General features: G+C 40.8%; 2 protein-coding genes across 6 annotated transcripts in view; one reads left to right on the top strand and one right to left on the bottom strand.

Annotated features, from left to right (window-relative positions):
- Nucleotides 1–9,211, top strand: part of CCDC146 (coiled-coil domain containing 146) — a 141,385-nt gene extending 132,174 nt beyond the window's left edge. For both annotated transcript variants that reach the window (XM_061413862.1, XM_061413863.1), the window contains exons 16-19: nucleotides 2,423–2,551; nucleotides 3,084–3,221; nucleotides 7,191–7,439; nucleotides 8,748–9,211. In XM_061413862.1, the coding sequence (XP_061269846.1) occupies nucleotides 2,423–2,551; nucleotides 3,084–3,221; nucleotides 7,191–7,439; nucleotides 8,748–8,951 (720 nt within the window). In that variant the 3' untranslated portion in view covers nucleotides 8,952–9,211. The remainder of the gene's footprint in view (nucleotides 1–2,422; nucleotides 2,552–3,083; nucleotides 3,222–7,190; nucleotides 7,440–8,747) is intronic.
- A 1-nt stretch (nucleotide 9,212) lies between these two features.
- Nucleotides 9,213–12,386, bottom strand: part of GSAP (gamma-secretase activating protein) — a 101,126-nt gene continuing 97,952 nt past the window's right edge. For all 4 annotated transcript variants that reach the window (XM_061413864.1, XM_061413865.1, XM_061413866.1 and 1 more), the window contains one exon: nucleotides 9,213–12,305. In XM_061413864.1, coding sequence (XP_061269848.1) covers nucleotides 12,214–12,305 — 92 coding nt within the window. In that variant the 3' untranslated portion in view covers nucleotides 9,213–12,213. The remainder of the gene's footprint in view (nucleotides 12,306–12,386) is intronic.

Below are 12,386 nucleotides of genomic sequence, written 5' to 3'. Positions count from 1 at the left end.
TGAGAAATAAAGGAATAAAAAATTAAAAAAAATAAAATAAAATAAAATAAAATTTAAATTAAAAAAATAATAATAAAATAAATAAAGTCTAAAAAAAAAAAAAGTCAAAGAAAAATTACATCCCTAAGATATAATTACTTCTAAACTTATGAAAAATTTAGATGAGATCCTTCTAGTCTTTTTCTAGGTATACAGGCAAATGATTTCATTAGCTCATGCTATAGACACAGTTCTGGGTCTTTTTTTTTTTTTTTAATCATGTCAGGCAATTTATAGGACTTTATGAAATTGGATGATGCGTCTATTTCATGGCATTTGAATGTGTAATATGCTATATAGATAAAAGGGTCTTTCACTTTGCATAAATACGCTAAGGTTTGGATTCCAGTGTTTCTTTAGCTGCGTGTTCTCCTGTTCACTTCTTCAATAAGTGCAGCCCTGACTCAGAGTCCCCAGGCCTCCCCCAGGTCTCCCACAAACTGACTCCTGCTTCCAATCAGTGGTTCATTTGGGGGATCCCCTCCTCAGATCGCAAACGTGGTGTCTGGTCCACTTCTGTGTCACACTCCTCTTTCCACCTGCGCTGACACAAGGCCGTTCCTGTGAGCTCTGTGTCTGTAAACTGACTTTACTGAAGAACTGGGACACCAGTGTGAGAGGATACGTTAACGCAAAGGAATTCAAATTAAGTATCAGACAAGTAGAGTTCTTAGGACCACCCCACCACTGGGAACAGTCCCCCAGGTGTATTGGCCCATGCAGCACCCAGCCTAGCTCGTTTCACAGCCTTGTCTTTCCATCCTTCACCTGCCACCATCTCCCTTCCACAGCCTCACCATTCCGGATTGCCCCCTAGGGGCAATCTTAGTTCTAAGCCAAAGAACAGTTGAATAGAAAGCTTCCCTTTAGTCTTCAGACTGCATCTAATTATTTAATCGTATACTCAGCACTAATCACTTGGTGCTTTGAAGGATATGATGTGAAATTCTGAACTTCAGGCAAGCCCCTGCCATGCAGTGCCAGATCCCTGTCATGTCCTGTTGTTTGTTATAGTGACAGTGTTTTGTGGTCTTTTTTTTTTTTCCTTCCCCCAATCTTCCTCTTTTTTGTATCATTTTCAGAATTCTCTTAAGGTTTGACTTTTTTGGTTTCTTGAAACAGTTTTTAATTGTCCAACAGTCTAATCCAAGGATTGTCATGAGTCATATTTTCCTGCAATATTTTACTTATATTGATAGCCTCTTTTTAGGGTTCTCAGAAGTCATGTGAACTATTTTAGGACATAAGAACACCATTTTATATAGAAAAAGGAAACAGTTTTTCTTCAAGCCCATGGGAAAATAAGATCAGTCACGGTACCACTTTGATAAGCAAGTACCATATATTTTTTCCTATTTAATTCCCTAATTAACCATGGAGACAGTAAATATTATTAATAACAAATACAACAAATGCTTAATTACACATATAAGGATAATTTAACTCCATATTAAGGGCAATTAGGAAGTGTGGAGAGAAAGAAAAAAATATTCATGTCACCATTTGAAATTCTTTTTTGTTGGGAGGACAAGAATAAATTAAAAATGTTAAATTCTACCTATGTCACTCTTGGACATGTTGTCAAGTACTCGAAATGTATAATCTCTTTTAATGGATCAGTCCCATGAGTTTGGGATTTATTTTCCCATTTGACAGTTGAGGAAACTAAGGTTTAGAGAAGATAAATGATTTGCCTGAGATTATACAGATTTTCAGTAGAAAAGCTAAAAGTGATGACTCTTGGTTTTCGCTGTGTTCAACATCTCTCCCTATAAAACGGCTAGGTTTAGCTGCCACTCCTACTTGGGAGTTTCTGTATTTCTTCATCTACCTCCACAGTCTCAAGGTCAACAAATATAGTTGATACATGAAACAACATATTGGGGGTTTACCAAAAAAAATACAAATAGTTCAGGCTATTCCTCACAGACTGTACACTGTATTCACCTAGTAATAAGAACTTCACTCTTCTCTGGTAGGCCATTAAGCCTATTGCCAGCAAAGGGATTTACACTGGAGGCCAGTGTGGTGTGTACCCTGTACCAGTATGCAATAAAGAGATCAAGTGTGTACAGTCAGAGCTCTGCAGCTACAGTATCTCATGAATATAACACAAATGGGAAGTAATAAAAGGACTGGTTATAAAGTCTTTCTTTTTTGGTGCCCCAGAAATCACCACCTTGCTTTGTATTAATAGAGTCAATTAACAGGCATCTTCCTCATGGTACCATGAGTGAGAAGAAATACTGTCTCACCCCGAGTCCCAGCTGAACGGTTTGTTAAGAATTCCCTTCCAACTTTGCCGGGAAGGACCCTAAAGACCCTGGGCTATGTGATTTTAAGATTTACTGAGCAAAGTTAATGTTTCTTTCTTGTTTAATAGTTTTCACAGTGTACAGACAAAATAAAAGACCTGGAGAAAAAGTTTATAAACCCTGAGGGTGAGAACAGAACACGCTTACTTCCAGGGAAAGATATGACTGAGGAAGAAATGATCAAAAAAATGGATGAGGTAAATGTCTTTTCTTAAAATAGCATCTGTTATCCCCTTGTTGATCAGTGTCACAGATATCTGTTTCATGTTATGCAGATTAATCCCTCATGATTCTAGTCACTAATATAGTCCTTTCATTGTAATTTAGTAACAAAATCTAAGCTTGACTTTAGATGTTGCCAAAAGAAGCAAAATTTGAGTGCTTTCAAGATACCCATCTCCGTCTCACAGCCCATAGGAGCAATTTTGGCATCTTAAATGACTTAGTCTTCCTGATGGAAGCATATCAGAGGAATGACAATATGGGAGCTAGATGGAGCCGAGAGGTCCATTGTTTGCCATGGGGAGAAAGAACTCCATAGCACATGTGAGGGGAGGGGATGGAGGAGGTTGGAGAGGGTAAGTCTGGACTTCGTCCAGTTCTAAAGATTTTCTGGAGTTATGAAGGCAAGGGGTTTCCATTGGGGAAAGGGGGGAATAGTACTCTAATTAGGAAAGATTTTGACTTGCATGACTTTTTTTCTCCCTTTGAAATTCTTTTTAACTGTAGCTGGAACTACAGCTGGCCAAGAAGGAGGAGAAGTTGCTGGAGAAGGATTTCATCTATGAACAGGTCTCCCGGCTCACAGACAGGCTCTACAGCAAGACGCAGGCCTGCAAACAGGACACGCTACTCTTAGCCAAGAAGGTCTGCCAAGTCCCTGCCTCTCTCTTCTGCCCTTCCTCCTCTATCACCCTCCATTTTCCATAGATGGCTTCATTTACTGAGAAAAGCCCTGGAGAGGTTAGGCTTTATGACTAGAGAAATACAAAGAATTAAAATTTATACTGTAAAGATGACTCTTAGAGAATTGCCCAAGGTAAGTTTCAGTCTTGTTTCCCTGAATGAATTCTCATTATAATGGGAAATTCTAAGCCTTTCAATGACAGTACACAAATTTCACTTAACAGAGTACGTACTCAAAAATGACCATCATTATCTTCATATTTCATGTGCCATGTTAAATCCTTTCTACTTCCTTGTGAAGGGAGGGCCTCACTTATCCAGTGGTTTGCATGGGAATTGCCTAAATCCAGAAGCAGCCAGATCCCAGCAATAGTGTTGTTGTTTAGAGTCTAAGTCATATCTGACTCTTTTGCAAGCCCATGGATTGTACCTGCTAAGTTCCTCTGTCCGTGGGATTTCCCAGGCAAGAATACTGGAGTAGCTTGCCACTTCCTTCTCCAGGGGAATTTTCCTGACCCAGGGATTGAACCCACGTCTCCTATATTGGCAGGCAGATTCTTTACCACTTAGCCACCAGGGAAGCCCCCCAGAATGGAAGGGAACCATTAAAGAGAAGCAATCACACAACACCACAGGGTGGAGCTGCCACCAGGCCCCACTAGTGAGGAAAGGCCAGTAACACTGAGCTTCCTAATTCCCTAAGCCTAACTTACCAGGGCTTCTGATCCAAAGCTTAGGGGTCAGGCAGAGACTCTGGAAGCTATACCAAGAGGAGCGAGGCTCGTGATTAGGATGCAGCAGGACTTTGCACCGTCTGGAGTCAGAGGGTCTGCTGCCTGCCTGGTGTCCCCAGCCCCTTGGAGAATCCTTCTGTGACAGCTCAGGGTTTTACTCAGTCTGCAACAGTTACTTGAGCTGCTGTGTGCAGAAGGGGAAAGGACCCAATGTCCACACATTGCAAAAGGGAGGGAGCAGTTAAGAAGATACCACAGATAACAGTGACACCATGCCTCCCACTGCCGGCTCCTGAGGGCAGTGGTTCTTTCTTATTCTTAGTTTTCCAGATGCCTTGCATGTACTAACCTCTAGAAAAACATTTATTGAATAAGTTGACAGTTTTGTTTGAGAAACAGTTCTGGCACACTACATTATTGTAAATCTGAAGCCTTCTTGGCCACTTTTATTTGGTTTTTCCTCTTCCGCTCTAATCCTTTCCTCTAATGGACTGCAGCACTTGTGCAAATCTCAGCTTTGCCTCATAAAATAAGAAACCTTAAGAAACTTTTTTAAGCTCATAAACTTAGCCTAAATTAGCATATCTGGAGTTTCTTTAAATGTTGCCTTCCTTTGTTTTGGAAAATGAATTTCCCTTTCTGTGGGGGAAGTTGGTTTCGCTGAGGGCTGGCTAGTCAAAGCTGATGGCAGTCTCTCCGGTAGTCAACTGGAAAGCCAGAGTAACACAAATAGGAGCCGTCGAGACCATACACTTGGCCAGGAAGGTTCCAACATAACTGAGTCCTGTCCTCATGATTTATGTCCCCTTTCCTTTCCCCACCTTCCATGCTCTCTACCTGGCTTTCATCCTCCTCCATTTAAAATAACCTCTTCATAGTAGGCAGAGTTGGAAGATAAGACATTCAGATCCCAGATCTGTGATTTACCAACACTAGCAAGTGATCTTGAGAAGTATATATAATCTTAAAACTCAGTTTACTGATCTGTGAAATGGGTGTGACATCAGCTAACGTGGTGGCAAGTGTCACATAGTCAAGCAGAAATGGCTGGCCCCTTGCAGGTGCTCAGCAAGGTTGCATAGCTCATCTCTCATCTCTCTTGGAGAGCTTATGGCTCCTCTTACAAGTTTCCCAAATGAACAGAAAATGGGAAATTTCAGCAAAGACTTAGAGAACCCAGAATAACACCATCCTTTTTTTTTTTTTAATGGAGGAGAAGGGAGGTTGGTTACTTATACACACACTCAAGTGTGCAATGGCTGATTAATGACATTTAAAAGAGATAACGACTCATCATTGAAGCTTTGAATGCCTATCATTTTTATTCAAATTCTGCTTCCTGAAAATTAGTGCAGCATAGAAGAGTTATAAAAATTTATATTCCCAGACTTCCCTGATGGTCCGGTGGTTAAGAATCTGCCTGCCACTATAGGGGACATGGGTTCAGTCTCTGGTCTGGGAAGACTCTACATTCCAGGGGGCAACTAAGCCTATGTGCCACAACTACTGAAGCCTGCTTGCCCTTGTTCCACACAGAGAAACCACCACAGTGAGAAGCCTGTGCAGCACAACTGGAGAGTAGCCCCTCTTGCTGCAACTAGAGAAGGCCTGCATGCAGCAACGAAGACCCAGTGCAACCAAAAAAAAATTATATGCCCTATTCCATTAAAGAGACAAAGTTTGCACATAATAATTGGTCATTATATTTTCAGAGGAAAGTTAAATCACCGGCAGCAATGTTTCTGTAAGCAAATGTACAGATAGACCAGTATATACTCTAGGGAAGAAAGTGTTTTGAGGTAGGGTGTAGTTTTTGGAAGCTCATATTTGTGTCTCAGTTTTGAACCTTCGGAGAAGGCAATGGCACCCCACTCCAGTACTCTTGCCTGGAAAATCCCATGGACAGAGGAGCCTGGTGGGCTGCAGTCCATGGGGTCGCTAAGAGTCGGACACAACTGAGCGACTTCACTTTCACTTTTCTCTTTCATGCATTGGAGGAGGAAATGGCAACCCACTCCAGTGTTCTTGCCTGGAGAATCCCAGGGACGGCGGAGCCTGGCGGGCTGCCGTCTATGGGGTCACACAGAGTCGGACACGACTGAAGCGACTTAGCTTTGAACCTTGGTTTGAACCTTGGTTCAAAGGACTGAGCAGTTAGACTGAGAACGTATTCATTCCTTCATTCAACAAACATTCAGTTTTAATTTTGCCTCCTATATTCTAAGCACTGGGGACATTATGAGTAAAACAAATAGACCTTGTCCCCATGAAGAATACGTTCCTGTGGGATGACAGGCTATACCCAAATACATTTATACTATGATGTCAGTAGTGAAAGGATATGAAGAAATACTAAGGCAAAGTAATACAACAGTGAGTGCTTGCGGGTGGAGGGAGTCATCTCTTACTGCCCCACCAGGGCTAAGGCCACACTGAAAGGCCATGCAGTGGGCCAGAAAGCTTATAGGAACCACCAATTCCAACTTTTACTTCTTTTCTGTCCTTTAAAATCAAAATTTCCACTTAGTCTTATCTTTTAATTCTTTGATTCTTTAATTCAATGATAAATAGCTTATATGAAAAGGTAAGGACATGTATGTAAACACATACAACTAGGGATATTACACTTCAAATTACTGTCCAGATGGTCCAGTTCAGCTCATGCTTGCTTATGACCTCATAATGATGACCTCATAATGATGCATCAATAAAACACACATGTTGAAGGGTAATAGCTTCTATTAAAAATCATCACAGATGCTGATTATCTTTTTTAAGCCAGTGTTAATACACTGTAACTAATACAGTTCCATTTTATCAGATTCTCCCCCCTGGATAAGTAGCAAACTAGTAAGAAGGCAAAATCAGGTCAAAACTTAGACATCAAGAATATCCTTTCCCTTGTTCTTACCACCTCTTAAAGATGGAGACACTAAACTATTCCCCTCAATTCTACCCACCTGGAAATCCGTTGACTAGATGAACAGATCTCTTTCTTTTCCCTCCTCCTTGTCCTTATTTCACAGCCAGAGTGTTGGGCTGAATCTCTGAGGTCTCCTCCAGTGCTTAGTCTCTGTGAATTCCCACTTAACCTCTCCCTTCTTCAGGCAAGAATGCCACCCACTATCACAGACAGCCAGTAGCCTGTCTTCATGGAGTGTATACATAGGCTAAGCCTTGGGCTTTTTAATCCTAGATGAATGGCTACCAGAAAAAGATCAAAGATGCTACTGAAAAAATGATGGCTCTTGTTGCTGAGCTGTCCATGAAACAAGCTATGGCCATTGAACTCCAAAAGGAAGTCAAGGAGAAGGAAGAGTTCATCTTCACTTGCAATTCCAGGATGGAAAAGGGTCTTCCCCTCAATAAAGAGATTGAGAGAGAATGGTTGAAAGTACTTCGAGATGAAGAAATGTATGCCATGGCCATCGCTGAAAAGTCTCGGGTAAGCTATGGCTTCTTTATTTTCTACATTGCATTTGTAAAGTGTGCCAGGAAGGGCTGTTTCAGGGGTTGTCAATCTCCCAAAATACATGAAATTTTTCTACTCCACAGCACACAGAGTCCCAACAACTCATTAGAGAGAAGTTTTGCTCTTTTTAAGCTATTACGTAGGTAGTCAAAAGTACAACAGTGCAAAGCGTCAGAATATTCCCTGGAGAACATTTGGCAAGCACCAAGTCCCACGCCAGGGCCTCCCACTAGCATGGCAATGTCCATGCTGGCATTGGTTTTATCTTAGATCTCTAGTCTCTGTCTTTGCAGCCTTGCTCAGACCATACCTTACTCTTCGATGTCCATCTGCTGTGGCCACCACAGCATATTGTGAGGCCTCAAGCATAAGCTCATCACAGGTTTCTGAAGACTCTACATTTGGTGCAAAAGCGATGACTCCAGCGCCACCCTTCTTCTCCCACCAGTGACCTAACTCTATCACTGACCCCACTTAGGAGCTGTGTGTCCAGTTCTTTTTCCTACTCCCATGATTTTTCAATAATCTTAGAGTGGAATTAGGCATCTCTTTCAAAAGAGACCTACAACTTACTCTTGACTATGGGGCAGACATCCCCAGAAGATCACTATTCACTCTCTAAGCCAAGAAAAAAGTGTATTCCAAACACATACTAAGAATTCTTGAAAATAGGGTCTGACTTATCATTCTCACACTCACTGCCTAGGATTGTATTTTTGAAGACATTCAGATTTTTACCTGTGGTGTCCCAGCTGTCATTTACCTGTCTCCATTTCCCAACCCCCCACCCCCAAGTTCTTTTTAATGCTATAAGAGATTCCTGTTTTCCAGAAACACAGGCAGAATCTTGAGGCTCAAAGCAAGCTGCTGACCACTTTCCTCTAATTCTATTTTACTCTTTCTTTGTACCATTTGCTCACCAATGACCTACCAAAGGAAATAGATTATCCTGCCTTTGTCACAGACATGGAAATAACTAGTGCTTAATGTAAGATACTAAGTTTGGAACATGGTGACTTTAGGCCCTATCAACCAGTTTATGGTAGACCCTATACCCCAGGAACAGAGTGATGCTTGAGCAACATGGCTCATTCTAGTGAGAGGAAATGTGTGTGGGGGTGTGTGTGTTTGGTGACTCTACCCTCACACCCTTTTGTCCCTTGGAATATTGGCCAGCATAGCCAATGGGTGCTCAGACCCAGCTGTGTCTGATGGGCCCTGGGGATGAAGTGACTTAACCACTGTTTTCAAAAACTGAAAAGGATAAATCATTCTTTGCAGGAGTTCTTGGAAGCTGAAACTCGCCAGCTGCCCAATGGTGTTTACACAACTGCGGAGCAGCGTCCAAATGCCTACATCCCAGAGGCAGAGGCCACTCTTCCTCTGCCAAAACCGTATGGCGCTCTGGCTCCTTTCAAACCCAGTGAACCTGGGGCTAACATAAGACACATAAGGAAACCTGTTATAAAGCCAATTGAAATCTGAACATGTGAACCAACCCAGGCTTCTGAAGGAGATACTTCAACCAGGCTTCTTCACATCCACAGCTGGAAAATGTCAGCAAACAGCCCTAAATTACAAACAAACACAGTATCCACAATTACCCAACAGACGACAACATATACTTCCTTCCATTCATACTCATCGATTTTTCTTTTTCACTCCATCTCTTGATTACATTTCAGAAATATATAGTAGTCTGAGTGTTATACAAATGCAATAAAAATAAATACCTTTTCAACAAAGTACAGAAATTGGCAGTGGTCTTTATTACAGAAAGAAAAGGAGATCCTGCTCAATATATTCATTTTAAAGAGAAAGAAAAAATGGTTTAAAAGAAAAATATCCCAAGTATCACAAGGGCATAACTCACTTTGTTAAGTAAATAGCTATACTGGAAGTTGATGTTGATAAATCTAAACTGAAAAGCAGTAAGGGACCTTGACTTTTTTAAAGTGACATTATAAGTGATTCTGTTTACAAACAAAGAATCCTTTTGTGCAAAACATTCATGCCCTATTTTACCTTTCTTAAAACTAGATTCTCCCCAATATTATAGGCAAATATACTTGTGATTACTTTCTTTTGATGCCAGATCTTTCAAAATTTCAATGAAAATATTTATAACTCTGCATGTGAAAGAGTTGAAACTGAGGCCAGTTTCACTTATTTCATTACTCTATATTGTATTGCACCCAAATATACTTTCATGATTCTGTTTACTTTCTCATATAAAAATACACAAGTAGATTTGAAGCCTGTGGTTTTTCCACTCATTAATATGCTCAAACTACTGTCATTTCATATTGATATCAGTTACGAATTTAATTTCTCTACTCTGGGAGTGAGAAATATCACATTCGTTTGTTTTGCTAAATCAAACAAAATCTGTGCCAAGCCCCCACCTGATAGACTGGATCTACATTGAGACTGAATCTCCTCCTCAGTCTAGGAGTCCTGAACCTACCTGACTGCTTTGTGAAATCATTAAAAAGCAATTCCTTGGGAGTGCCTATAAGTGATGCTGTATAAGCTGTGGTTAATGCCAGAAAATACTGCATACTTACACACAGCTGCTGTGCTGTAGGATCAGTAATTAGGGATTCAAAAAACAAACACATAAGAGGTTTAACAATATCAAAAGGAAAAATAATTTGTAAAAATCAGAAAGGTTTGAATGCTTAAATATTACAACAATGCTACAGGTCTGGAGAGTGAGATACCACTGTGCACTGGAGTGGCCAGGGATTGATCACTCAGACGCAACTTTTTATCTGGCCCTTAAGCATAAATAAGATTTTAATAAGTGGAGGGGAATTCCAGGTGGGGAAATAACCTGAGCAAGACTTGGAAGTAAGAAGACAAAAGCCGTGCTCCAGGCCCAGTAAGCCAGCGTGGTATGAAGGGACACTAGTACTAGGGAAGTGTATGAGGCCAGGATGTTGGAGGTCTTACATGTCAAGGAGTTTGGAATTTACCCTGTAGTAAATGCCAAGTGCTGGAAGGATTATGAGGAAAGTGGTGATAGGATCAAACTAGTGTTTATCTCTGGAGAAGGCAATGGCACCCCACTCTAGTACTCTTGCCTGGAAAATCCCATGGACGGAGGAGCCTGGTAGGCTCCAGTTCATGGGGTCACTAAGAGTCGGGCACAACTGAGCGACTTCACTTTCACTCTTCACTTTCATGCATTGGAGAAGGAAATGGCAACCCACTCCAGTGTTCTTGCCTGGAGAATCCCAGGGACAGAGGAGCCTGGTGGGCTGCCGTCTATGGGGTCGCACAGAGTCGGACACGACTGAAGCGACTTAGCAGCAGCAGTGTTTATCTCAAATATGCGTCAGATGAATTAGACCAGAAAGCAACAGAAACAAACCTGGTGAGAAAGGGAAAGAGTAGGGAATGAAAAATAGTGACCTTATCAGGAGGAAAAATCAGCACCGCCTTGCTGATATGGCTCCAAGATTTTGAGCCTCAGTGACCGTGAAAGATTTAACCAAAATGGGAAATTCTGTAGGAAAGGATAATTTTTAGAATACAATGATGATTTTAGAAAAGCTTAATTATTATACCAGCTAGTGATGTTTGTAATCATTAAAATTTTACAAGTTCACTGAGGGAACAAAAAAAGGGTCATGGACTTTTTTACAGGAAGCAGCTATATTATGGTCAGAATGTCACTGTAGAAGAGAAAGGGGAAAAAAAGAAAAGTGGGAGAACTCATTAGGCTTCATGGGGTTTGGGGAACATGTTCATGGACTCATGATTCTTGACAGGAATGAAAAGGCAAAGTTCAAAGAACAAAGGAGGCAGGCTAAAACTTTCAGTGTTTTTTTTAAATGATGCTGCTGCTGCTGCTGCTAAGTCACTTCAGTTGTGTCCGACTCTGTGCAACCCCATAGACAGCAGCCCACTAGGCTCCTCTGTCCCTGGGATTCTCCAGGCAAGAATACTGGAGTGGGTTGCCATTTCCTTCTCCAATGCATGAAAGTGAAGAGTGAAAGTGAAGTCGCTCAGTCGTGCCAGACTCTTAGCAACCCCAGGCTCCTCCATCCATGGGATTTTCCAGGCAAGAGTACTGGAGTGGGGTGCCATCGCCTTCTCCTTTTTAAATGATGAGGTATGGCTAAATCAAACTTCTATAAATATAAAAAAAAACTCTTTACAATATTAAATACAGTTTCATCTGAACCTTCACAAAGACAAATCCTACTCTATGTATGTTCAAATTGTTGTATTCTACAAATTATTCTGTACTGGAATTAATATATCTCACTTTGTTTAAATTTAGTTTTTTAAAAAAGTATCCTCTTTCCAATAGAGTTTTTCTGCAACTTTTAATTTTTCTGCTTGTCACATACTCAATGACACATCTAATTTTTGTTTTTCTAAGCACTGTTCCTACATTTTTGAAGCATATTTTATTTCAGAGTATAACAGAAGCTAACTTTTGGCCTATGAGAGTACTAGGAAGATCAGTCACTTGGAAGAACTTACACCATTGCATACCTCCTTGGACAGGTTGTCATTTCTCTACACTTGACTGTTCATCTGCTGTTCAAAATGGGATAAAGCACAATGGTTTAGTTCTAGCTGAACAAAGTATTATTAAACTGACCTTCAGAGGGCTCAACAAGGTGCTCTGACTTTGGTTACCAATATAAAATATCGCTAAAGAATTCTCAATGAGAATGGAGCTAATAAGCAAGATTAAAATATTGGAGGCAGATATAACTGTATTTTCTCTTTATAATCCTAAAAGCATTGCGGTGTGTTTCAGAGCTGCTTCCTCTACAAATTTTGCATCCACATTGTCATGTCCTTCAAAAGCATACAGAGCTGAAAGAAAAAACAGAGAAAAGAGTTACTATGAGGTCATAGAACATTTATAATATGGTGCCTACAACTCACTGAAATCAT

This window comes from Bos javanicus, chromosome 4 (assembly GCF_032452875.1).
Source record: "Bos javanicus breed banteng chromosome 4, ARS-OSU_banteng_1.0, whole genome shotgun sequence".
In the NCBI taxonomy this organism is placed as follows: Eukaryota; Metazoa; Chordata; class Mammalia; order Artiodactyla; family Bovidae; genus Bos; species Bos javanicus.
Note: the sequence above shows the minus strand (reverse complement) of the source record. Positions and strands in the feature narration are given on the sequence as shown.